Raw genomic sequence first — 23,545 nt, 5'->3', positions numbered from 1 at the left:
CATATCATCATCAGTCTTTACATTCTTACAACATCTTGAATATTTTCTTCCAAGAAAAATTTTGTTGGTACTGGATATGGCAAACATTGTGTATGTGTCATCACAAAAAATGATGTTGCTTGTATTTGAGCAGAGAAAAGTGTGTAATCATGATGACTGGTAACCAGTGTAAAAATCATCCTTGAATCAGCTCTCTACAATCACAAACATCAGGGGAGGCTTTATAAAACAGGGAGATGTTTGCTTGTGAAGGGTGTTGGCCACCGTGATAAAGGAGCATATGATCTGAATTGAAGAAAGATTCCTTGTGGTGCTTCCTGGAAGAGATCAGTTACTACTCAAAGAGTCTGTCCTAACTATCCACAGAGCAAGATCAAGTAGATGAAGTAAGTGTCTTGCCCAGGTTATAACTATAGTTGGATAAGGCAACCTATGAAATTTGTCTATCAATATGTATATCTGGGACCAATGGTTCCGAGGGACAAGTTGTCTAGAATTCAATTGGGGAAGAAGAGACTGATTGCCTTCAGAAAATTGAAGAGTTCCTTTAATGACTCCAAATATCTCCCAGAAACAAAGGCAGCTCATCTTTTTAACAATAGCGCTATTCTACCAGTACTGTTATATACCTGTGAAACATGGATCAAAGCAACCTCTGAAGAACAGAAAATGAACACCTCATAGAGGACAGTGGAGAGGCATCTAGTGTTTGTGTGCAGGTTGCACCATAAAAGAGGACTTTGAAAAGAGATGGGTAAAGCTGTAATCAAGGAAATTTACGATGCAGAAAGAAGGACTAGTATTGTGGCAAGAGTGAGAGATGACAGATGGGTAGGTAGCATGTCTTGTTTAATATGGTATCCTCAAGATACTGAAAGAAAGCAAGGGAGGCTTCCATGCTGTTAGATAGATGCAACATGGTGACTTGATGGAGGATTTGGCTGTGGGTAACATAGGATTAGTGAGGATGGATGGATTATAATCTACATCACTCAGGGGAACATCTAAATTGATAAGATCACAAATCCATGTAAGCATTCTAGTTTCTTCAAAAGAGGTTTTGGTAGAAAAATATTAAATGGCACATTTGATCAGTTTCTGACATGAAGTTTATAAACTTATAAAACTTCATGTCAGAAACTGATCAAATTATTAGGTATTTCCTGATGTTTATAATAGTGTTGTATTATCCTTTTTATTAGAAGAAAGTAGATATGATATTGCTAATAACCTTGCAAAATACTTTAGAAATTTCTTTTTTCTTTTTCTCCCACATCAATTATGTTTAAATTTGTCTTGTCTTTATTGGGCATGTAGGATTTAGGATAAATTAATATTTTTTGATTGTCTGTAGGAGTCTATATACTTTTTCTTTTTTTTGGGTTAACAAGCTTACTTTAATTAGTCAAACATATATCGTTTACCTAGTTCAGGGGAAAAAGGTCAGCACCCCGAACTTCAGAGTATACAGACAGAATTATCAAGACAGAGAAACAGATCAAGCAGACAGGTTTCCAAACTGTCCAACCATTACATCCATACCAAATCACAGTGACCATCAACATCTGGGTTTTTCAAAGCTGGGGGGCTCTCAACAACGGCTTCGCAGAGTCTCATCTGATCAAACCACAGAACACTTCTCAAAGTGAGCCCCCATTTATATACTTTTTAATGAATAGATACAATTTTTCTTTTAATGTAAGATAATTTTTTTTTATAAAAATAGAATAGTTTCTAGGGCCTTCACTGAAAAGATTTTTGAGCAGCGGAGTCAAGATGGCAGAGTAGAAACAATTTACGTGGGGCTCCTGCTCCCACCTCCTCCAATTCATGTAAAAAAGTGACTAAAGAAACTTTGGAGCTACAGAACCCACAAAATGACACAGATAAGCTACATTGCCACTGAAGACAGTCCCGTAGGCCGGCAGGAAGGGGCCAGCGCAGCGCTCTAGTAGCCGAGCCCAGCCCCGTGTGAGCTGAGGTTTTAGTCTCAGGATGGACACAACCAGCAGCCTGCTAGAGGGACTTCAGATCACCAGCAGCTGTGGCGGTTTCCAGAATTATCAACCCATAGATGCCAAAGACAAAGTGAGAGGTCAATGCAGTGTGACTTTGCGACCTGGGAGTTCGGGAGTGTGATCTGGCCTTTGCCTCTGGGTGAGAAGTGGCTGAAGCATGGCGGCTATCCAGCCACTGCCACAGGGCTGCTTCAGAGCTCTGGACCTGCAGATCGTAGGGGCATCAAGTGACCAGTCTAAGGGGTAATTGCTCTTGCTTTAACCTGCTTGGATCTGGATCACTGTCGGGGTGGAGGTCCTGGGGTGTATGACCAGTGTGCCAGACCGTGTGAAGGCTTCAGAGAGGGCAGCCAACTAATAGCTCCAGCAGCTGAGAAAACCCCAGAGATTTGGGACAAAGCTCCCCGCTCTGGTAGCAGAGTTCTACTGTGGCAAAAAGCTCAAAAGTCAAGTAATTGAGTGGCAGCATGAGCAAGCGAGGGAAGCAAGGCAAGCACAACGGTCCGACTTTGGATCCCTTTTTTGGGGACCAAAAGGATCAGGGCATGGAACAGAAGGAAGACAATGAAGTCAGAACTCCTGCACTAAAAGCTTCCAAGAAAAGAATAAGCTGCTTACAGGCCATAGAGGAGCTTAAGAAGGATTTTGAAAACCGAATAAGACTAGTGGAGGAAAAATTGGGAAGAGAAATGAGAATGATGCAAGAAAAGTATGAAATGAGAGTCAAAATCTGACTGAAGAAAATGACACCTTAAAAAATAGACTAACTGAAATGGCAAAAAGAGGCTCAAAAAACCGATGAGGAGAAGAATGCTTTAAAAAGACGAATTTGCCAGATGGAAAAAGAATCTCAAAAGCTCACTGAAGAGAATCATTCCTTCAGAATTAGATTGGAGAAAATGGAAGCTAATGACTTTATGAGAAATCAAGATACTATTAAACAGATCCAAACAAATGAAAAAATAGAAGGCTATATGAAATATCTCATTGGAAAACCACTGACCTGGAAAATAGATCCAGGAGAAAGAATTAAAAAATTATTGGACTACCTGAAAGCCATTATCAAAAAAGAACCTAGAAATCATCCTTCAAGAAATGTTCAAGGGGTGGCTAGGTGGTGCAGTGAATAGAGCACCAGCCCTGGAGTCAGGAGGACCTGAGTTCAAATTTGGCCTCAGACACTTGACACACTTACTAGCCTGTGACCTTGGGCAAGTCACTTAACCCCATTTGCCCCTATGAAAAGCAAAAAAAAAAATTCTCAAGGAAAATTGCCCTGATGTTTTAGAACCAGAGGGCAAAATAGATTTCGAAAGAATCCATCAATCACCTCTTGAAAAAGATCCCAAAAAGAAAACTCCTAGAAATATTATAGCCAGGTTCAAGAGTTCCCAGATCAAGGAGAAAATATTACAAGCAGCCAGGAAGAAACAATTTGAATATTGTGGAAACACAATCAGGATAACACAGGATCTGGCCGCTTCTACAGTGACGGATCGAAGGACTTGGAATATGATATTCCAGAGGTCAAAGGAGCTAGAATTAAAACCAAGAATCACCTACCCACTAAAACTGAGCATCATGTTTCACTGGAAAATATAGTCATTCAATGGAATAGAGGACTTTCAAACATTCTTGATGAAAAAACCAGAGTTGAATAGAAAATTTGATATTCAGATACAAGAAGCAAGAGAAGCATCAGAAGGTAAACAGGGAAAAGAAATCATAAGGAACTTATCAAAGTTGAACTACTTACATTCCTACATGGAAAAATGATAATTGTAACTTATGAAACTTTTCTCAGTATGAGAATAGTTGAAGGGAATAGAATTGTGTACATATATATGTATACATACATATATAAGTCCATATAGGAGGATATATAGATGTATGAATACATATGTGAATGTGTGTATATATGTGTACGGGTATACATAGACAGAGGGCACAGGACCAATGGAATCGGAAGGGATGATACTTAAAAGGTGAAATTAAGAGATGTGAGAGGAGATAGGGAGAAATAGAATGGGGTAAATTATCTCATATAGAAGAGGCAAGGGAAAACTGTTACAATGTAGGGGAAGAACAGGAAGGTAAAAGGGAATGAGCCAACCTTATTCTCATTGAATTTGGCTTAGGGAGGGAATGACATACACACTAAATAGGGTATCTCACCCTACAGGAGAGTAGTGGGGAAGGGAACGAGAATGGGGATGATGGAAGGGAGGGCAGACTGGGCGGAAGGGAATTTGAAAGCACCGACAGGATCAAAGTAGAGAATAGATCTAGTGGGGGGTGGGATAGGATGGAGGTAAATATAGTCAGTCTTTCACAATATATCCACTATGGAAATGTTTTGCATAAGCTACGCATGTACAACCTATATTGAATTGCATATCTTCCCAGTAAGGTTGGATGACGAGGGAGTTAGGGAAAGAATCTGGAATTCAAAGGTTTAGAATCAAATGTTTAAAATATATGTGTGTGTGTGTGTGTGTGTGTGTGTGTGTGTGTGTGTGTGTGTGTATTATTATTTTACATGTAACTGGAAAATAAGATATACAGGCACTGGAGCATAGAGATCCACTGTACCCTACTGGAAAGTCAGAGGGGGAATGGGGGAAGATATGGGAGAGAGCAGATTAGGGGAGGGGACATTCAGTGGGATTGCTGTTTTGGGGTGGTGGGTAGGGGAAAAATGGGGAAGAGAAAACTTGTAATTCCAAATCTTGTGGAAATGAATGATGTAAACTAAAAAAGAAAAAAAAATTTCAGGGAGTTGTTTATAACAATGAAAAAAGCCAGTGTGTAATTTCTGTTTTAGAAAATAACTTTTAATTTTTTGTTTTATTTTTACCTTCTCCTTTTAGGTTGATTTCCCAAGAAATCTGGCCAAATCTGTAACCGTGGAATAAAATACATCTGAAATAATGGAGGAGATAATAGTGAAAGAAGTCTTTTTTGTATCAGATAACTTAATCTTTAAAATCTTTCCCTTTTAGCCTTACTTCATTAAATCCAAATTTTTCCTCTATTATTATTTTTCCACTTAATTAGTTAATGGTTGTTGTTGATTTTTTTTTGTGAAAATGATTTCTTATTTTCCAACATGTATTTTTGTTGTTTTTGTTTTGAATAATGAAATCTCTGTCAGGAAGAGGTCTTAAACTATCATTTTTCTTTAAAAGATTGTTAAGGCTTAAGTTTAGGGCCTATGAAGAGGGTTTTATTTTATTAAATAGTGTCTCCTCAGGCGGCTATGTGGTGGTCTCCTGTGCCATATTTTATTCATTCAGACCAATGAGATAATAGTGCATTTTGAATTATTCAAAGCCAGTGTTGATATGTGCCAATACCTGGAAACTATATTCAGACTTTACTAAAGGAGATATAAAGATGTGTGGCTTTGCTTTATTTTGAAACTTGTTTTTATTTGTAAAACTTGTAAACTGGAAATTTTGTTGACTAAATTTTATTAGTATTTAACCCTTTAACTTCCCAAAGATGTTGCCTATTGTTATCTACCGGTAGTAAGAATTTAGGAGGAAATTATTTATTAGGACATCAAGTTTTTCTAACCCAAACAGAACATGATGTCAAATAAGTTGTAAACTTTTCATAGTACATCTCTAAAATCTCATCTGTTTTTGGTAACCTATAGGAAATCCAGAACATTGTGGTATTTTTCATTGAAATGAAATACACACATACTAAGGATGCTTTTCTTTTGTCTGTCCAACTAAATGTAGCGGTTTTAAATTTTTGTGGTACTGATGTCCTGTATTCATGGCAACTGAATTACTTATTTAACTGTTTATTGAAAACACAGACTAGGTATGCTTTCAAATGCTTGCAAATCTTGTCAGTTCTGTTGTGTCTAACGTGGAACCTCTTAGCCATGAAAGCATGAAACTACCACCAATACTAACCTCTTCTGCTAGCCCCTCAAGAATCTCATGTAGTGACCTAACTACATGTGAGTGCAAACTCTTAGAGTTCCTTAGTGCCAGTTTGGCAGCTCATGGGTGAAGAACATTTAGAGGGACTGCAGTTCCTTTAGTTATGTTTGACTTCATATGGAATTGCACTGAGAAAACTTGACTGAACAAACCTGTCCACGTTTGTATTTACATATGCAGAGGGTTTGTTTACATTGTATCATATTCAGTATTTCTTGGATTTTACTCTGTGTTTTCTATATCCATTTCCTGGGAGATAAATTTGTAATAAGGAAATAGAAATAATTTTGCATAATCTTCAACTGGTTTAATGCCAGAAATGGAAATTGCTAAGAAGTTAATTTTAATTTCAACAACATTTTTAGCAACTATTTTGCACAAGAAAGATCTTGTACTAGATGTTGGAGGACACAAATAAAACATGAAAGCCATTGTTCAAGGAAACTCAAAATCTAGTGGGGTGGGTGGAAGACACATACTTTAAATTGAAGGTGGATAGTAAAGGTTGGACTAGTGACTTCATTGATGTCAGAAACCCCTCATTCTGCCTATGTAGGTCAGCACTTTTCTTGGAGGCTTTTGAGAAATTCAAGGTGAACGTGAAAGCTTGGAGTTGGGAATATCATTGTAGGCAAAGGTATTTATTGAGGGATTCTATAGGTAGGGTAGTGAGGTGAAAGAGGACAGGATAAAATGAGGAATAGGAGGAGGTTTAATTTGACTGGGACATATAGTGTGTTGCAGGTAGTTGTATGGAATAAAGTTTGTCCCAGGCTATGTTGGTGCTAGATTGGGGAGGGCTAGGCTAAGGACATCATAGTTTATTTTGTAGGCAATAAGTGAGGAGACTAGGAAGGCTTTTGGGCATGGAAGAAATGTGATCAGACTTGTATGTTAGGAAGATGAGTTTGGCAGTTGAAAGAGGATCTGACACTGGAGCCAGCAAAGTCCGTGTGGGAGATAAAGAAAGCCTGAACTAAGGCAGTAAGAATGTAAAGGAGAGTAATGAGTGCGTGAAATGAGATGTGTGTGGTACACATTTTTACACCTACTGTTAGTTAATGCATGAATTGAGCATAGTAGGGATCATACTCTGAAATCAGCGACTTTATGATTTGAAAGTAAGCTCCTTAACAACAGGAACTGTCTCAATTCTGCCTTTATATCCCCAGCCTTAGTACAATGCCCAGAGCTTAGGGGGTGCCTAATGAATGCTTGTTTTGGGGGAAATGATTTACTTAAAACAAATTTATAGTTTTTGGGAGTAGAGTGAAATTTATATTGAAATGAACATTAACACCAAATAAGTAGGCATTTTAAAAATTGGATTAGTTAAAGGCTATGAATTTGTTCTTAAAAGATTCTCAAAGCAATGGTAATCTACTAATGTTCATGAATTTAAAATAATTTCAGATGAAAGTCCTGCCAAAAAAAAGAGCTTTCACTTAATTTTGATATGAAGGTGGGATGGATAATTTTGATAGTACAATTAATATAAGTGCTATTTTTTAAAAAAAGATAATCTTGTCTTATAGTAGAAAATCCTATAGTTACATTAATCTTTACTCAGGTTTTACTCAGTTATAGAAATTAGTACTACTCTGATGGTAACCTTTTAAATTAAGATACAGATTACATAATTTTACTGAAAAGGTAGTGATTAAAGTAATCTATGATGACTGAAATAAGGGAAGAGAGGTAGAAAACTAAGTCTTTGGGTTTCCACAAATTTAGGAGTTAAATCTATTGTATACTAGTTTTATAAATATGGCTAGACTAGTTCACTTTCTTTTAATTGTTTAATTCATTGGGTTATATAACAGATTATGGAGTAAGCACATTTAAATACTTATCAACCTTTCCTGTAATATTTAAAGATAATTTTAACTTTATACTACCTTCAGTGATTCCCTCTAGCTTTCTAAATTTAACTAAGGTCTTCAATACACCAGAGAAGTGGTTTGGGGAGAATGAATGTTGGGATCCGAAAGGTAGAATAACCTTCTAGGTGATCACCAAGGTGATTGTAAGAGTTATATAAATTTAAAACCACAGTAGTCCAAGAGTTTATATACGAAAAGTTATCAGTGATTTTGTATTTAATTTGTATGAATGTGAACTTGATATCAAAAAAGTCAGGTCTTAAAGAATAAGTTATGAAATCCTGGAATCATCTAGCATCTTGCCATGCCAGTTGTATCAGAGTCATTATAGAAAGTACCCTATTAGGTTTCCTTACCCTTCAATGGCTAGACATAGAGCTGCCTAAACAACACCTTCCTTTGGCTATTGTATACTTCATGGATATTTTGGTATCTGTCTTATCTTAGTGTACTTATTAATGACCTTCTTGTTTCTTGTTCTTTGACATGAATGTTTCACTTTTAGAGCCAATTGGTTATATGTTCTTCTTGTTAAATTGCCAGGAGTATGCTGGCTTAACCAAAAACTCGCTGATAACTGCAGTTGGAAATAACATTGTTGGTAGTCAACAAGTGTATACTTCTGCAATTGTGTTACAGGCTGTATACTATATTAAGAATATTGCTGGTGTTTAATATGATTCCCAGTATAGTCTTCCAATTCTGAACGCTCATCCCAAGCTCTCTACTGATGGTGTTTTAAAAGAACTGATATTTGACTAAACAACATAATCAAAACTTATTGGCACCTTTCATTTGAGGAAGTGAAAAATAAACAAAGGGGGAGAGAGGTTCATTTGTAGAACATAAGCTCTCAATTCTTCCTGTTGTTGCATCCTATGATAGGCCTTTTGCCCTTTCAAATCACATCTGGATTATTTACTAGAATGTATGGTTATTATAGCAGTGATGAAAAAGTACTCTTGCCATGTGTGCTGAATTGGTTATTTGTATGGTTTAAAGATATTTGGGGAGCAGAACTATTAATCTGTAGGTTCTGTGTGGTAGGCATTCTTGGCAATTATCCAATTTGCTGTTAGTAATAAAACATTTTAAAAGATTTTAAAGAATAAAAGCTTTTGGGGGCAACTATTAAAAATATTGCTTTTTTTTTTTAAAACACCATTTTTATTAACAAGCCATGGTGTAATAGAAAGATCTCTGGATTTAGAATCTGAAGACAGATTTGCAACCTGAGTCTATTACTATCAGTGTGACTTTGGTTAAGTTATTTTCCTTCTCTAGATATTAAGTTTCATTTATGAGATGAAGGATGTAGACTAGAGCATCTCTGTTCCTTTTCAGCTTTAAATCCTATAGTGGAGCTTGAGTGACAAATTATGTTTAATAGTGTACAAAATCTTAACATGATTTGAAAGGGTTAATGTATTCTTTTTTTTTGCTGTTTTTTAAAATTTTATTTATTTTTTCAACATTCATTTCCATAAGATTCTGAGTTCCAAATTTTTTCCCTATCTCTCTCCTCACCCCCACCTCAAGATGGCTAGCATACTGATTACCCTTTCTTCCAGTCTGCCCTCTCTTCTATCCTTCCCTATCTCTCCTCTCCCCCCCCCTTCCACTTCCCCCTTACTTTCTTGTAGGACAAAATGGATTTCTATACCCCATTTCCTGTATATCTTATTTCTCAATTGCATGTAAAAACAATTTTTAAACATTTGTTTTTAAAACTTTTGATTTCTAGATTCTCTCCCTTCTCTCCTCACCCACCCCCATTGAGAAGAGAAGCAATTCAATATAGGTTATACATGTTGTAGTTATGCAAAACATTTCCATAGTAGGCATATTGTGAAAGATTGTCTGTATTTTCCTCCATCCTATCCCCCCCCATTTATTCCATTTTCTCCTTTCACTCTGTCCCTTTTCAAAAGTGTTTGCTTCTGACTATCCCCTCCCCCAATCTGCCCTCTGTTCTATCATTCCCCCCGTCTTATACCCAATTGAGTATGTATGTTATTCTCTTCTTAAACCAAATCCAGTGAGAGTAAGGTTGACTTATTCCCTTTCACCTCCCTGCTCTTTCCCCTCCATTGTAACATCTTTCTCTTGCCTCTTTTGTGTAAGATAATTTACCCTATTTTATCTGTCCCTTTCTCCCAATATATTCGTCTTTCACCTCCTAATTTAATTTTTTAGATATCATCCTTTCATATCCAACTCACCCTGTGCCCTCTATATATACATAATACACATATACACATATTCACACACATACATATATGTATACATATGTATGTATATTCCCTTCACCTATCCTAATACTGAGAAAAGTCTCATGAGTTACAAATATTGCCTTTCCATGTAGGAATGTAAACAGTTCAACTTTAATTAGTTCGTTATGATTTCTCTTTCCTGTTTACCTTTTCATGCTTCTCTTGATTCTTGTATTTGAATGTCAGATTTTCTGTTCAACTTTCGTCTTTTCATCAAGAATGCTTGAAAGTCCTCTATTTCATTGAATGCCCATATTTTCCCCAGAAGTATTATACTCAGTTTTGCTGGGTAGGTGATTCCTGGTTTTAATCTTAGCTCCTTTGACCTCTGGAATATCATATTCCAAGCCCTTTGATCCCTTAATATAGAAACTGCTAGATCTTATGTTACCCTGATTGTGTTTCCACAATACTTGAATTGTTTCTTCCTGACTGCTTGCAGTATTTTCTCCTTGACCTGGGAACCCTGGAATTTGTCTATAATATTCCTAGGAGTTTTATTTTTTGATCTTTTTATTTTTTGCTTTTTATAGGGCCATTGGGGTTAAGTGACTTGCCCAAAGTCACATGGCTAGTAAGTGTGTCAAATGTCTGAGGCCAGATTTGAACTTAGCTCCTCCTGACTCCAGGGCTGGTGCTCTATTCACTGCACCACCTAGCCGCCCCCTTTTTATTTTGCTTTTTGATCTTTTTCAAGTGACAATTGGTGGATTCTTTCAATTTCTATTTTATCCTCTGGTTCTAGAATATCAGGGCAGTTTTCCTTGATAATTTCTTGAAAGATGATGTCTAGGCACTTTTTGTGATCATGGCTTTTAGGTAGTTCAATAATTTTAAAACTATCTCTCCTGGATCTATTTTCCATATTTCATTTGACATAGCCTGCCTTTTTAGAAGAGTTAGAAGTAGAAGTTTTTAACTTGAGGTATGCTACTTAAAAATATTTTGATGACCATTTCAATATAATTTTTATTTTTTTTTGTAACCTTATGTGCTTTATTTTATGCGTTTAAAAGCACTGTTCTGTGAAGGGGGTCCATGGGTAGTTACCAAAGTGAGTCCTGATAAAAAATGCTTAAGAATTGGGAGAGATGGGGAGAAAATTTGGAGCTCAAAATCTTGTGGAAATGTATGTTAAAAACTAAAAATTAATTAATTTAGAAAAGGCAAAAAAAAGAAGATTAAGAATCCCTAGTATAAAAGGTTAGCCTTTCCCCTTGCCTCACTCAGGTGCATGACAGCCCAAGCCAATGGAGAAGAATCTACATACAGAGAATCTATATGTAAACTTAAAAGCTGCCCTTGGCTCTTTTTCTAGGATAGCTGTTGTCTCCTTTGCAGTCTCTAGTAGCTGTATTTCTCTTTTATTTTTCAACTTTTCATTCCATGAAATGGAGATATCTTTTCCTTATTGAAAGATCTTTAGAAGAAGAGCACTTTGAATTCATATTAAGTGGCTAAAAGGACAGTGTAATACCATTAATTGTATTTTGTACATTGACATGACTTTGGAAAGAACATTTGAACTAAATTCTTAGGTGCTACTGGTTTTTGGCTGAATTAGCTCTTAAAGCTTTGACAATTGAATGGTCAGTATCTAAGTCCATGGAATATATAATAATGCACAATTGTGTATATACAAATAATAAAATACCCCAAAGCCAATGTAAATGCCCAGTGGGGACTGAATTAACATGCAGCTTTAGTCATTTTTTAAAGGCTGATGATAAAAAAATACAGAGAATTTCAAGAAATGTAAAATTCCCATACAGTATATTACAAAGTGTAAAAAGCAGAACTGGGGATATTGTATGGACCTTGTAGCTGTGTTCTATATGTCTTGTATATGTGAATATATAATTGAAGAATAGAAGGGCCGTCATGAGTTAAGTTGTCATGGCTACCTATGTTTAAGCTTTTAATTGTAAAATTTACTTACTGTAAATATTAAGGAAAAAACTCATTACTTGCCCCAAGTATCCTTAATTATGAGTGGGAAAAATATGACTAGAATATGGTTCACATTTCTTTCAGAATCAGAATAGCCTAATTGAAGTAATAGTTGTCTCTCACACTTAGTAGCTATGGTTAGGAAAGGGCTTTGTAAAATTTAAAGCTCAATAGCAATTAAAATTAGGACTATAGCCACTGTACTGTTATTTAAGTATGTAATCTCATCTCCAGGCTATCACTTCACTTTAATCTCTCCCTGTTACTGCCTGTTTATATATATATAACTCCCTGTTATCTTCATTCTGTACTGCCTACAGACATGTCCATGTCTTCCCCAACCTGAAAACCTTTTACTTGATTCTTCCATTCTCTGTCTCTTCTCTTTGTGGCTAGACTTCTTGAAAAGGCCATTCCTCTCACTATCTTCCACTCCCCCTACCCCTCATTTAAATTTATTTTCAATTTCAATTCAATTCAATGAAAACAAACATTTCCATAACACGGTACAATGAAAAGGATAATTATGCACACAAAACTACAAACCTACCATGTACAACTTGCTATTTCTTTCCAGTATACAAAAAATGGTACTTAAATTACTATTTTTTCACCTTTTTTTTTCTCTACTACCACACTCTAGAGATGTCTACCATTAGACACAAATAGGTGTGTGTGTATGTGTATGTTATTCTGTACATCTTTATATGAGTTCTTTCTGGATGCAGATAGTGTCTCTTCATATGTCCTTTATTTTTAATTTATGTATTTATATTAGCAAAAATGACTTAGTTCCTCAAAATCGTTCTTACAATATTGCTATTACTGTGTACAGTGTTCTCTTGGTTCTGCTCAGTTTGCTTTTCATTATTTTGTACAAGTCTTTCCATACTTTTCTAAGATCATTGAGCTCATTTCTTATAGCACAGTAATATTCCATCACGACTATACACCACAACATGTTCAGCTATTCCCCAGTTGATGGGGATCCCTGCACTTTCCAGTTCTTTGCCACCATAAAAAGAGCTGCTGTAAACATCCCATTTACATTAAATGTTATGATTACTATTTGTGAATTTTCCTCCATCTTATTTTTACTCACTATTTTATTTATTGACCCCTTTTGGTCCTATCCCTGTAACTTTATCTTCTCCCCCACTCCATGACTCACCCCTCCAAGAATACCCTCATCCCCTCCTTCAACCCAAATCCACACACCCCTCCGAAAGTCCTCTCATCCTCTCTGCCACCCTCCCAAATCCCAATCTACACATCCTTCTAAAAGTCCCTCCAGCCTATCCCCCATTTTTCTCACCTCTATACACATTCAAGACTTCTATACCTTTCCAGATGTACACATTGTTTCCTCTTCAGTCCAGCTAAGAGTAAGGTTCCAACCTTACCAACCCTCCACTCCTACCTGCTTCCCCTGTATGAGCTCTTTTTTTCATGCCCAATTTTCATAATATAATTGTTCCTTTTTACCTTTTCCTACCCAATTTTTTTTTAGTATCATCCTATCATGCATAACTCAGCCCCAACCTTTCTTTTAAACTACTTTAGTAATGAGGGATAGTTTTTAAAATACTGGTAACATTTTCATATATGTAATAAGTAAACAATTTGACTATAATGAGTGCCTTATAATTATTTTTTAGTGTTTTCCTCATATTTCTCCTGGATCTTTTATATTGAATTTTCCAGTGAGTTCTGGTCTTTTTGTTACAGATTACTGAAAGTCTTTCATTTCATTAGATGTTCATATTTTTTTTTGTATCATTCAGGATTATACTCAACTTTGCTGGGTTACAAAATAAAACAAAATAAAAATGAGTAAGCAAAGGAAAAAGAACATGACCATAGATAAATACTTTAGTGTTAGGATTTGTTGAAGGAATTAAATTTGTCTCTGGGACTATGTGTTAAGCACCCACCCAACTTTTCAGGGCCCATGATAGTTGAGAGAGTGAGGCTGATGTGGGAGGTATAGTGATAGTCCATGAATTCCTCAGGTTTCATAAACTCCAGGCTTTGGACACCTAAATGTTTCAGCCATGTACTGGAAATGAAAACCGAGGCTGATCTTCATTCTTGTTTTGCTTAGGCTTTTTAAGTGGTAATTGTATTCACTTGGCAGATTGATGCTTTGTCCTGAAGTAATGCCCCTGAATTGAGAGAGAAGATAGTTTTTATCTTTTTATCTTGTGCAACTCAGTCCTGCATACTTGAGAAATGTCTAATGGTTACTTTAAAACTGTGACTCTTAAGCTCTTCCATCATGCCAAAGGGGTTTTAAAATTTTTTATATTGGTAACACCATTGGGTCACTTTGCCTCTCACTCTGTAGTCTCCCTTCATCACTATCCTATGTCCCTTTCGTGTCTTATCACTTCTTGCACAGAAATTGTCACTGGCACCTAAAATACTTGAAAATAAAATTTCAAAACGTGCTTCATTTTGGTTACAAAGGTGACTTTACTGATCAACCATTAGTAACAGGATTTGAAATTTCCCAGTTATGATAGAGATGCAGAAAAGCTACTGAGAAAAGGAAGGAAAAAAGAATAGTAAATAGCTAAGAGGTATAAAGCATGAATGAAGGTAAGTAATAAAGGTACTGAGAGTAAGAGTTAATCAGTGTTTAGTATATGCTGGACACTGCTAAGATTCATTGTGAGATTCAAAGATAAAGCACCAACAGCCGTTGGCCTTGAGGCTTATATTCTACTGGGAGAGGCAATAAATACATATGTAGTTATGTGCAGTATTCATGCAAATTAGGTATATGTTAACTTTAGAGGGGAAGGCCTTACAGAAGAAGACAAAGATTGTATTAGGTAGAGGTGATGAGGGAGAGCATTCCAGGTGAGGTGGGCAGCCAGTCCAAATGCACAGAGATGGGAGATAGATATCTTGTGTGTGAACAGCAGCAAATAGGCCAATGTGACTATACTGTGAGGTGTGGAGGGGAATAAAACCTGGGAAGACTGGAAAGAGGAAGGAGCCATGAAAAGCTTTTAACTTTTTAAAGTACCTAGATCTACAAGGCCTTAAGAGTATGTGCTGATGGAAGGCTAAGTGATCCCGTGATAAGGTAGCTTACGGAAGGTGATGCTCCCTTGACATTGTTGAGGCCTGCACAGAGGCCATCCCAGGACAGGACTGACCTGATCTGACTCTTTAGTGTGTAAGCAAAAACCATTGTATTCAGGAGAGGAGACAAGAGCCAAAGACTTAAGGTGAGTTCAAGCTTCTTGGGGAGGGAGAGCAGATGAGATTGAATCAGAGAAATGTAGAAATCACTGAGAATCAGATTCTATTTCAATTAGACCTGATCAGAAGTGGACCCAGTGAGTTAGTTGAGGTGAGGTTTTTTTTTTTTAATCACCGGATATAAGTGATGTAAGTAGCAGCTGGATGACCACCTGTGAGGGATGTTGTGGAGGTTGTTAGGGTGTTTCTGTTAATAGGCAAGTTGGCCTCAAGTCTCTGAGCTCCTCTCTCATTCTGCGTTCCTCAGAATAATGGGCTTCTCAGAGCATTTATGACATTACATGCATACTCTGAGTCTCTCCTGTTCAAGGGCACAAATAAAAGGTGGTTAGTCAGTTTGGGTTTAGAATAGCTGAACGAAGCCAATGCACTCATGGAGACGTCAATCTGACAACTCTGGCTTCATTAAAAACCATAAGCCAATTTGTCTACAGATGCTTGATAACTTAAAGTGTTGAAGCAGTTGAGAAACTATTCAGAATTAAAGCTGCTGCTTAGAGAGATATTAGCTCCTCAAAATAAAATCTCACTCATCTACTTTTCACTGTAATTTACTAAATACAAAACTTTCTTTGGAAAACCAATGAGAGTTTGTTCAAATTCTTAGTCTCTGAGAAGCAACTGACCTTTTAACATCTTATGTGTGTGTGTGGGGGTAATGTCTTAGTCTAGTACTGAGTTACTCTTGGGATGGTAACATTTATTTTCCTGTTGTGGTTTAATCCTGAATTAGTAATTACATTAGAAATTTACAAGCCTATATGTTGTGCACTGAGCCCCCAGTTCCAGAGCTGAGCAGCAAACAAGGAAATGAAACTTTATGGAGTTCCTTTCCCCTCCCTCTATAATTTCTCTTGGTCTTTATTCTTCTCCATTGTTCCAATTGACATCTTTTTTTTTTTTTTTAAAGCAATCGGGGTTAAGTAACTTGCTCAAGGTTACATGACCAGTTATTTCTGGGTGTGGTGCTGAGTATCTGAGCCCAGATTTGATCCAGGTCATCCCGACACTGGAGCTGGTGCTCTTACTTGCTGAGCCACCTGGCCGCCCCTAAGCAATTGGGGTTAAGTAACTTGCTAAGGTGACACGGCCAGGTGTTTCTGGGTGGGTGCTAAGTGTCTGAGCCCGGGATTCGATCTCCAGGTCTTCTCAACACTGGAGCCGGTGCTCTTACTCGCTGTGCTACCTGGCTGCCCCGACATCTTTTTTCTTCCTCCATTTTGTATTCCCTGAAGACTTCCTTTTCTGATCTGACCAGCACCCTCTATAGCTACTTTTTGTTGACCTTAACTTTTCTTCTGACCACCAACTCTTTTGCTTAGTAATCTTTGTTCACTATCAACTTGCAAAGATATCTGACTTTAGGCCAGGAGAGCCTAGTATAGTGATTAGTATATCATAGGTTCTTATTAAATTTTAAGTTGAAAATACACTTTTTATATTGAAATGGGGTAGTGAAATGGGACAGGACCCTAGAGAGAAAAAATCCCTACCAGCATTTTCCCTGGTAAAAATTATTTCTGCCTGGATGAGAAGCTTCAAGAAGGGAAGGCTGAATATCAACATAGGAAGTAGATAAAATGGACTTACCCATTTTGCCTCCTGCCCCCTGTGTGTGTGCACATACACACATATAATATACATATATGTACGTACATATATCCTATGTCCTCTTTATAATCTCTAAATTTATGAGTGATTAGTTCATTCTTTCAGATTAGGTGGCCAACTCATCACTCAAGAACTAAGGCAGCTGGAAAATTATCCAGTGGTTTGGCAGCTGGATCTGGCTCTCAGTGCCTGAAATTCCTCTTCTCTACATTCCTAAGCTGGAGAGCTAATGTCCGTTTTTGCCAGTGTTTCAGCTTTAATATGACATACACAACAACATAATTCCCACCCTTGGATTATGACCCCAAATTAGCGACGCCAAAGGTTGATAGGAGAATTGCAAAGAGTCCTTTGAGAAATGCATTAGTCTCTTGGACAAATGCAAATCTCTTACTCGTGCTTTTTTATACGAGATCAAGAATATTGTAGAATAATATCATTCTGAAAGAGATTTTAGGATATAAACTATGGAATTTGTAGTCAGGAAGACCCAAATTTAAATTCTGCCTTTGATACTAGCTGGGTAACCTTCAGTAAGACACTCTAACCTCCTACAGCCTCAGTTTCCTCACCTGTAAAATAGGGATAATAACTACTCACCTCCCACAGTGGTTATTAAGATCAAATGGGATGACATATTAACTAGCATTTATATAGTGCTTTAAAGTTTGTAAAGTTGCTTTATCTCACTTTATCCTCACGACAAACTTGGAAAGTTGGTGCTATTATCTCTACAAATGAGGAAATGGAGGCTGAGAGATGTTAAAGTGACTTACCCAGGGTTACCCAGCTAATAAATATCAAGATTTGAACTGAGGTCTTCCTGACTCCAAGTAGTGTTCTATCACCTAGCTGCCTATAACAAACCTTACAGCACTATATGAATGCTAGGTATTATTATCATTCAGTATCCTATGACAATAATAATAATAGCATTTATATAGTGTCTGTTACATACCAGCCACTATGCTAAGTGCTTTAAAGATATCAAATTTGATCCTCATAACAGTTCTGCAAGATAAGCTGTTACCTCCAGCTTACAACTGAGAAAACAGGCAGTTTAAACGACTTTCTGAGGGTCATATAGGTACCGTAGTAAGTGTCTGAAGCTGGATTTGAATTCGGGTTTTTCTAAGTCCAGGCCCAGTGATCTATCTACTGCTCCTCCTAACTGCTGTTTGAGGTGGGAGAGGCTTGAGACCAACATACCAACTCTTGTCAATTCAATTCATCAAGCACCTGCTGTTTGTTAGGCACTGGGGATACTCTCAAATACTCAAATGAATCTCTGATTTCAAAGATTTGGATATTCCAGAATTTCAGGTTGCAACCTGCCCATCCTGTCTAATTTTTGTCCATGTTCTCCCATAAGTTTGCCACTGAGTAAATCAGCAAATCAGATACAAATTGTAAAAGCCCTTAACACAGTGCCTAGCATGTAGTAGCCATTAATAAAGGCTTGTTTCTTCCCTTCCCCCCCCTCCTTTCCTTGATGACATTTTTACTACTTTTTGAAGTCTCTTGGTTGTATGTTGCAGCCTGCACATGCCCTGCCCATTCCACATGCCTTTCCATTGCTTTCCATGTGATAATTAAAAAAATACTGACGTATTACATGTTTTCCTGCCATTCAGCAACAGTGGTAGAATGTTGTTCTTACGAAAATGGGATGGCAGAGGATGAGATGGTAGTGTCATGGAGAGAACAAACTTGTACTTGGATAGACTTTGAGAGTTTATAGATGGTCTGTGGGGTCACGAAGAGTTAGGTATGACTGCGTGACTGATCGATTGAACAATAACAACTTGCTTTTGTGGGAAGCTTGGAGTCATTAAAGGAACTTTGCAATTATCTGAAGACAACCCAGATCACTCTGCTCCCTCTGATCAACACTTGGCAACCCATGAAACAAAGAAAAATGAAAAGAAAGTTTTGTTTCCCGCTCCCACTCTTCTTGCAGAGATGGTCCAGAGTCAACCAAGTATTATTTATTAATCACTTACTATGTGTCAGGCACTCTCAATGTTAGAAATAAAAATACAAGTAAAAAGACTTTCTCTGCCCTTAAGGAGCTTACATTCTTAAAAAGGAAGACAATATAAAATGGAAGTGTAAGGGTGTAGTGATTGTACGAAGGTACCTAGAGCAGGGGTGTAGTTCCTGATTGGTAGGAAATAGGGATGAGGGAGCTAAGAATCAGTTTTTAGTCTGTATATAAGCTTTAATTTTACTATTGATACTCTAAATGTGAGGTTGTTGTTCAGTGACCAGTGAATTGACTTTTTTGTTACATAGCATTTTATTTTCTCCAATTAAATGTTTTAACCATTAAAAAAAAAAGATTTGAAGTTTCAATTTTTTCTCCCTCCCTCCTCCCTCTATCCCCCTTCCCCAAGACAGCAAGCTATCTGATATAGGTTTTACATGTGCAATCATGTAAATTAGTCATGTTGTGAAAGAAGAAACAGAACAAAAGGGAAAAGCCACAACAACAACAACAAAAAGAAAATAGTATGCTTCATTCTGCATTCAGACTCCATAGTTCTTTCTCTGGATGTGGATAGTGTTTTCCATAATGAATCTTTTGGACTTGTCTTGAATCATTGTATTGCTGAGAAGAGTTAAGTCAATCTGAGTTGATCATTGCACAATGTTGCTGTTACTGTGTACAATGTTGTCCTGGTTCTGCTCACTTCATTCAGCATCAGTTCATGTAAGTCTTTCCAGGTTTTCCTGAAATCTGCCTGTTCTTATAACACAATAGTATTCCATTACATTCATATAGCACAACTTGTTCAGCCATTCCCCAATTGATGGCCATTCCTTCAATTTCCAGTTCTTTGCCACAACAAAAGGAGCTGCTATAAATGTTTTTGTGCATGTAGATCCCTTTCCCTTTTTTATGATCTCTTTGGTATACAAACCTAGTAGTGGTATTACTGGATTAAAGGGCATGCAGTTTTATAGCCCTTTGGGCATAGTTCCAAATTGCTCTCCAGAATGGTTAGATCAGTTCACAACTCCACCAATAATGCATTAGTGTCCCAATTTCCCCTACATCTTCTCCAACATTTATCATTTTTCTTTTCTGTTATATTAGCCAATCTGATAGGTGTGATATGGTACCTCAGAGTTGCTTTGATTTGCATCTCTCTGATCAGTAGTGATATAGAGCAATTTTTTTTCATATGACTATAAATAGCTTTGATTTCTTCATCTGAAAACTGCCAATTCATATCCTTTGACCATTTATCAATTTGGGAATGATTTGTATTCTTTTATTTTCTAAATTAAAAAAAAAGTTTTTTAAATGCTTTATTAACTTCTGATTTACATCATTCATTTCCACCAGATTTTGAGTTACAAATTTTCTCCCCATTTTTCCCCTACCCACCGCCCCCAAATACAGTCCTGCAGGATATCCCCTCCTCCAATCTGCTCTCTCCCATATTTTCTCCCATACCCCTTTCAATTTTTCCAGTGGATCTCTGCCCCAGTGCCTGTATATCTTATTTCCCAATTACATGTAAAATAGTATTAATAATAGTATATATATTTGAATATTTGATTTTAAAACTTTGAATTCCAGATTCATTCCCTTCCTCCCTTGTCACCCACTCTTACTTGGAAGATAAGCAGTTCAGTATAGGATGTACATATGTGGCTAATGTAAAACAATAACATAGTAGATATATTGTAAAAGACTGACTATATTTCCCTCCCTCCTATCCCACCTCCCACTTGTTCTATTCTCTGCTTTGATCCCGTCCCTTTTCAAAAGTGGGTGCTTCCAACTTCCCTGCCCCCTAGCCTGCCCTCCCTTCCATCATCCCCCTTCTCATCCCCTTCCCCCCCCCACTCTCCTGTAGGGTGAGATACCCTATTTAGTATGTATTTCATTCCCTCCTCAAGCCAAATTCAATGGGAATAAGGTTAACCCATTCCCTTTTGCCTTCCTATTCTTCTCCTCCATTGTAACCATTTTCCCTTGCCTCTTCTATATGAGATCATTTACCCCATTCTGTCTCTCCCCATCTCCTCTCATTATATTCCTCTCACCTCTTAATTTCACCTTTTAAGTATCATCCCTTCCTGTTAAATTGGTCCTGTGCCCTCTATCTATGTATACCTGTAAACATATATACACACATTTACATATGTATTCATATGCCCATATACCCTCATATATAGACATATATTTCTATTCCCTTCAACTACTGAGAAAAGTTTTGTAAGTTACAATGATTGTTTTTCCATGTAGGAATGTTAATAGTTCAACTTTGATAAGTTCCTTATGATTTCTTTTCCCTGTTCACCTTCTCATGCTTCTTTTGCTTCTTGTATCTGAATGTCAAATTTTCTATTCAACTCTGTTTTTTTCAGCAAGAATGCTTGAAAGTCCTCTATTCCACTGAATGACCATATTTTCCCCTGAAACATGATATTCAGTTTTTCTGGGTAGGTGACTCTTGGTTTTAATCCCAGCTCCTTTGACCTCTGGAATATAATATTCCAAGCCCTTCGATCCCTCAGTGTAGAAGCTGCCAGATCCTGGGTTATCCTGATTGTGTTTCCACAATATTCAAATTGTTCTTCCTGGCTGCTTGTAATATTCTGTCCTTAATCTGGGAATTTCAGAATCTGGCTGTAATATTCCTAGGAGTTTTCTTTTGGGGATCTTTTTCAGCAGGTGATTGGTGGATTCTTTCAACCTCTATTTTGCCCTCTCGTTCTAAAACATCAGGGCAATTTTCTTTGAGAACTTCCTGGAGAATGATTTCTAGGTTCTTACTTTGATCATGACTTTCAGGTAGTCCAATAATTTTTAAATTATCTCTCCTGGATCTATTTTCCAGGTCAGTGGTTTTACCCATGAGATATTTCACATTGCCTTCTATTCTTTCATTTGTTTGGATCTGTTTAACAGCATCTTGATTTCTCATAAAGTCATTAGCTTCCATTTTCTCTAATCTAATTCTGAAGCAATGATTCTCCTCATTGAGCTTTTGAGATTCTTTTTCCATCTGGCAAATTCGACTTTTTAAGGCATTCTTCTCATTGCCTTTTTGAGCCTCTTTTGCCATTTGAGTTAGTCTATTTTTTTTTTAAGCAATCAGGTTTAAGTAACTTGCTCAAGGTTACATGGCCAGTTATTTCTGGGTGTGGTGCTGAGTGTCTGAGCCCAGGATTTGATCTCCAGGTCATCCCAACACTGGAGCCGGTGCTCTTACTCGCTGAGCCACCTGGCTGCCCCTAAGCAATTGGGGTTAAGTAACTTGCTCAAGGTTACACGGCCAGGTGTTTCTGGATGGGTGCTAAGTGTCTGAGCCTGGGATTCCATCTCCAGGTCGTCCTGACACTGGAGCCAGTGCTCTTACTCGCTTTGCTACCTGGCTGCCCCTGAGTTAGTCAATTTTTTAAGGTGTTATTTTCCTCAGTCAGGCTGTTGACTCTCATTTCACAATTTTCTTGCATCATTCCCATTTGTCTTCCCAATTTTTCCTCCACTTCTCTTATCTGCTTCTTAAGGTCCTCTATGGCCTATAACCAGATCATATTTTCCTTTGAAGCTTTTGGTGCAGGAGTTCTGACTTCACTGTCTCCCTCCTGTTCCATGCTTTGCTCCTTTTTGTCCCCAAAATAGGAGTCAAATGTTGGAATCTTCTGTCTGCTTTGTTTCCTTTGCCTGGTCATGTCACCCCTCAGTCACTTGACTTTTGGGCTTTTTGCCACAGTAAGACTCTGCCACCAGACAGGGGAGCTTTCGTCCCAAACTCTGGGGTTTTCTCAGCTGCCGGAGGTATTAGTTGGGAGCCCTTTCTGAATCATCCACATGCTCTGGCAAGCTGGACACACACTTCAGGACCTCCACCGTAGACTGCAATCCAGATCCAAGAAGGTTAAAGCAAGAGCGATTACCCCTCAGACTGATGCTTGGTCCCCCTACACTCTGCAGGCCAGGAGCTGAAGCTGCCACATGGTGCTGGCTGGCCATGCAGTTGTCTCAGTAGCTTCTTGCCCTGGGGGCAAAAGCCACACACTCCCACTTACTGGGTCCCAAAGTCCAGACTGCACTGACCTCTCACTTTGTCCTTCACATCTATGTGTTGGTAAATCTGGAGACGGCCACAGCTGCTGCTGATCTGGAGTCCCTCCCGCTGGCGGCTGGTCAGGGCCGCCCTGGGGCTGAAGCCTTGGAGTGGGGCTGGGTTCGGCTCCCAGAGCGCTGAGCTGGCCAATTCCTGCTGGCCTGCTGAGCTGTCCTCAGCGGGAGGTTAGCTTCTCTGTGTCATTTTGTGGGTTCTTGTGATAGTAATGGCATTTAAAGATTCCCCTTGTATTAGCTTGGTTTTTCAAATTGATTGTGTTAAAACCCAGAGCTTGTTAATCCCACCCGTGGCATGGACTTGTTGATGTGAAAAGAGAGTCCTGAACTGGGAGGAGCTGGTGATGTAAATTTTGGAGAGACAAGAGAGAGGCAAAAGAACTTTTTGGAAGCAGCACCTCGTGTAATGTGATAGTAATGGCATTTAAAGATTCCCCTTGTATTGGCTTGGTTTTTTCAAATTGATTGTGTT

General features: G+C 37.8%; 1 protein-coding gene across 2 annotated transcripts in view; it reads left to right on the top strand.

Annotated features, from left to right (window-relative positions):
• GFPT1 (glutamine--fructose-6-phosphate transaminase 1) overlaps nucleotides 1-19,307 on the top strand; it is an 89,349-nt gene extending 70,042 nt beyond the window's left edge. For both annotated transcript variants that reach the window (XM_069068890.1, XM_069068891.1), the window contains one exon: nucleotides 4,889-19,307. In XM_069068890.1, coding sequence (XP_068924991.1) covers nucleotides 4,889-4,933 — 45 coding nt within the window. In that variant the 3' untranslated portion in view covers nucleotides 4,934-19,307. The remainder of the gene's footprint in view (nucleotides 1-4,888) is intronic.
• The last annotated feature ends 4,238 nt before the right edge of the window (nucleotides 19,308-23,545 follow it).

Source organism: Petaurus breviceps, unplaced genomic scaffold (genome assembly GCF_028583685.1).
Source record: "Petaurus breviceps papuanus isolate PSGF00001 unplaced genomic scaffold, PetGlider_PUasm1.0 90775, whole genome shotgun sequence".
NCBI classification, from domain to species: Eukaryota; Metazoa; Chordata; class Mammalia; order Diprotodontia; family Petauridae; genus Petaurus; species Petaurus breviceps.
Note: the sequence above shows the minus strand (reverse complement) of the source record. Positions and strands in the feature narration are given on the sequence as shown.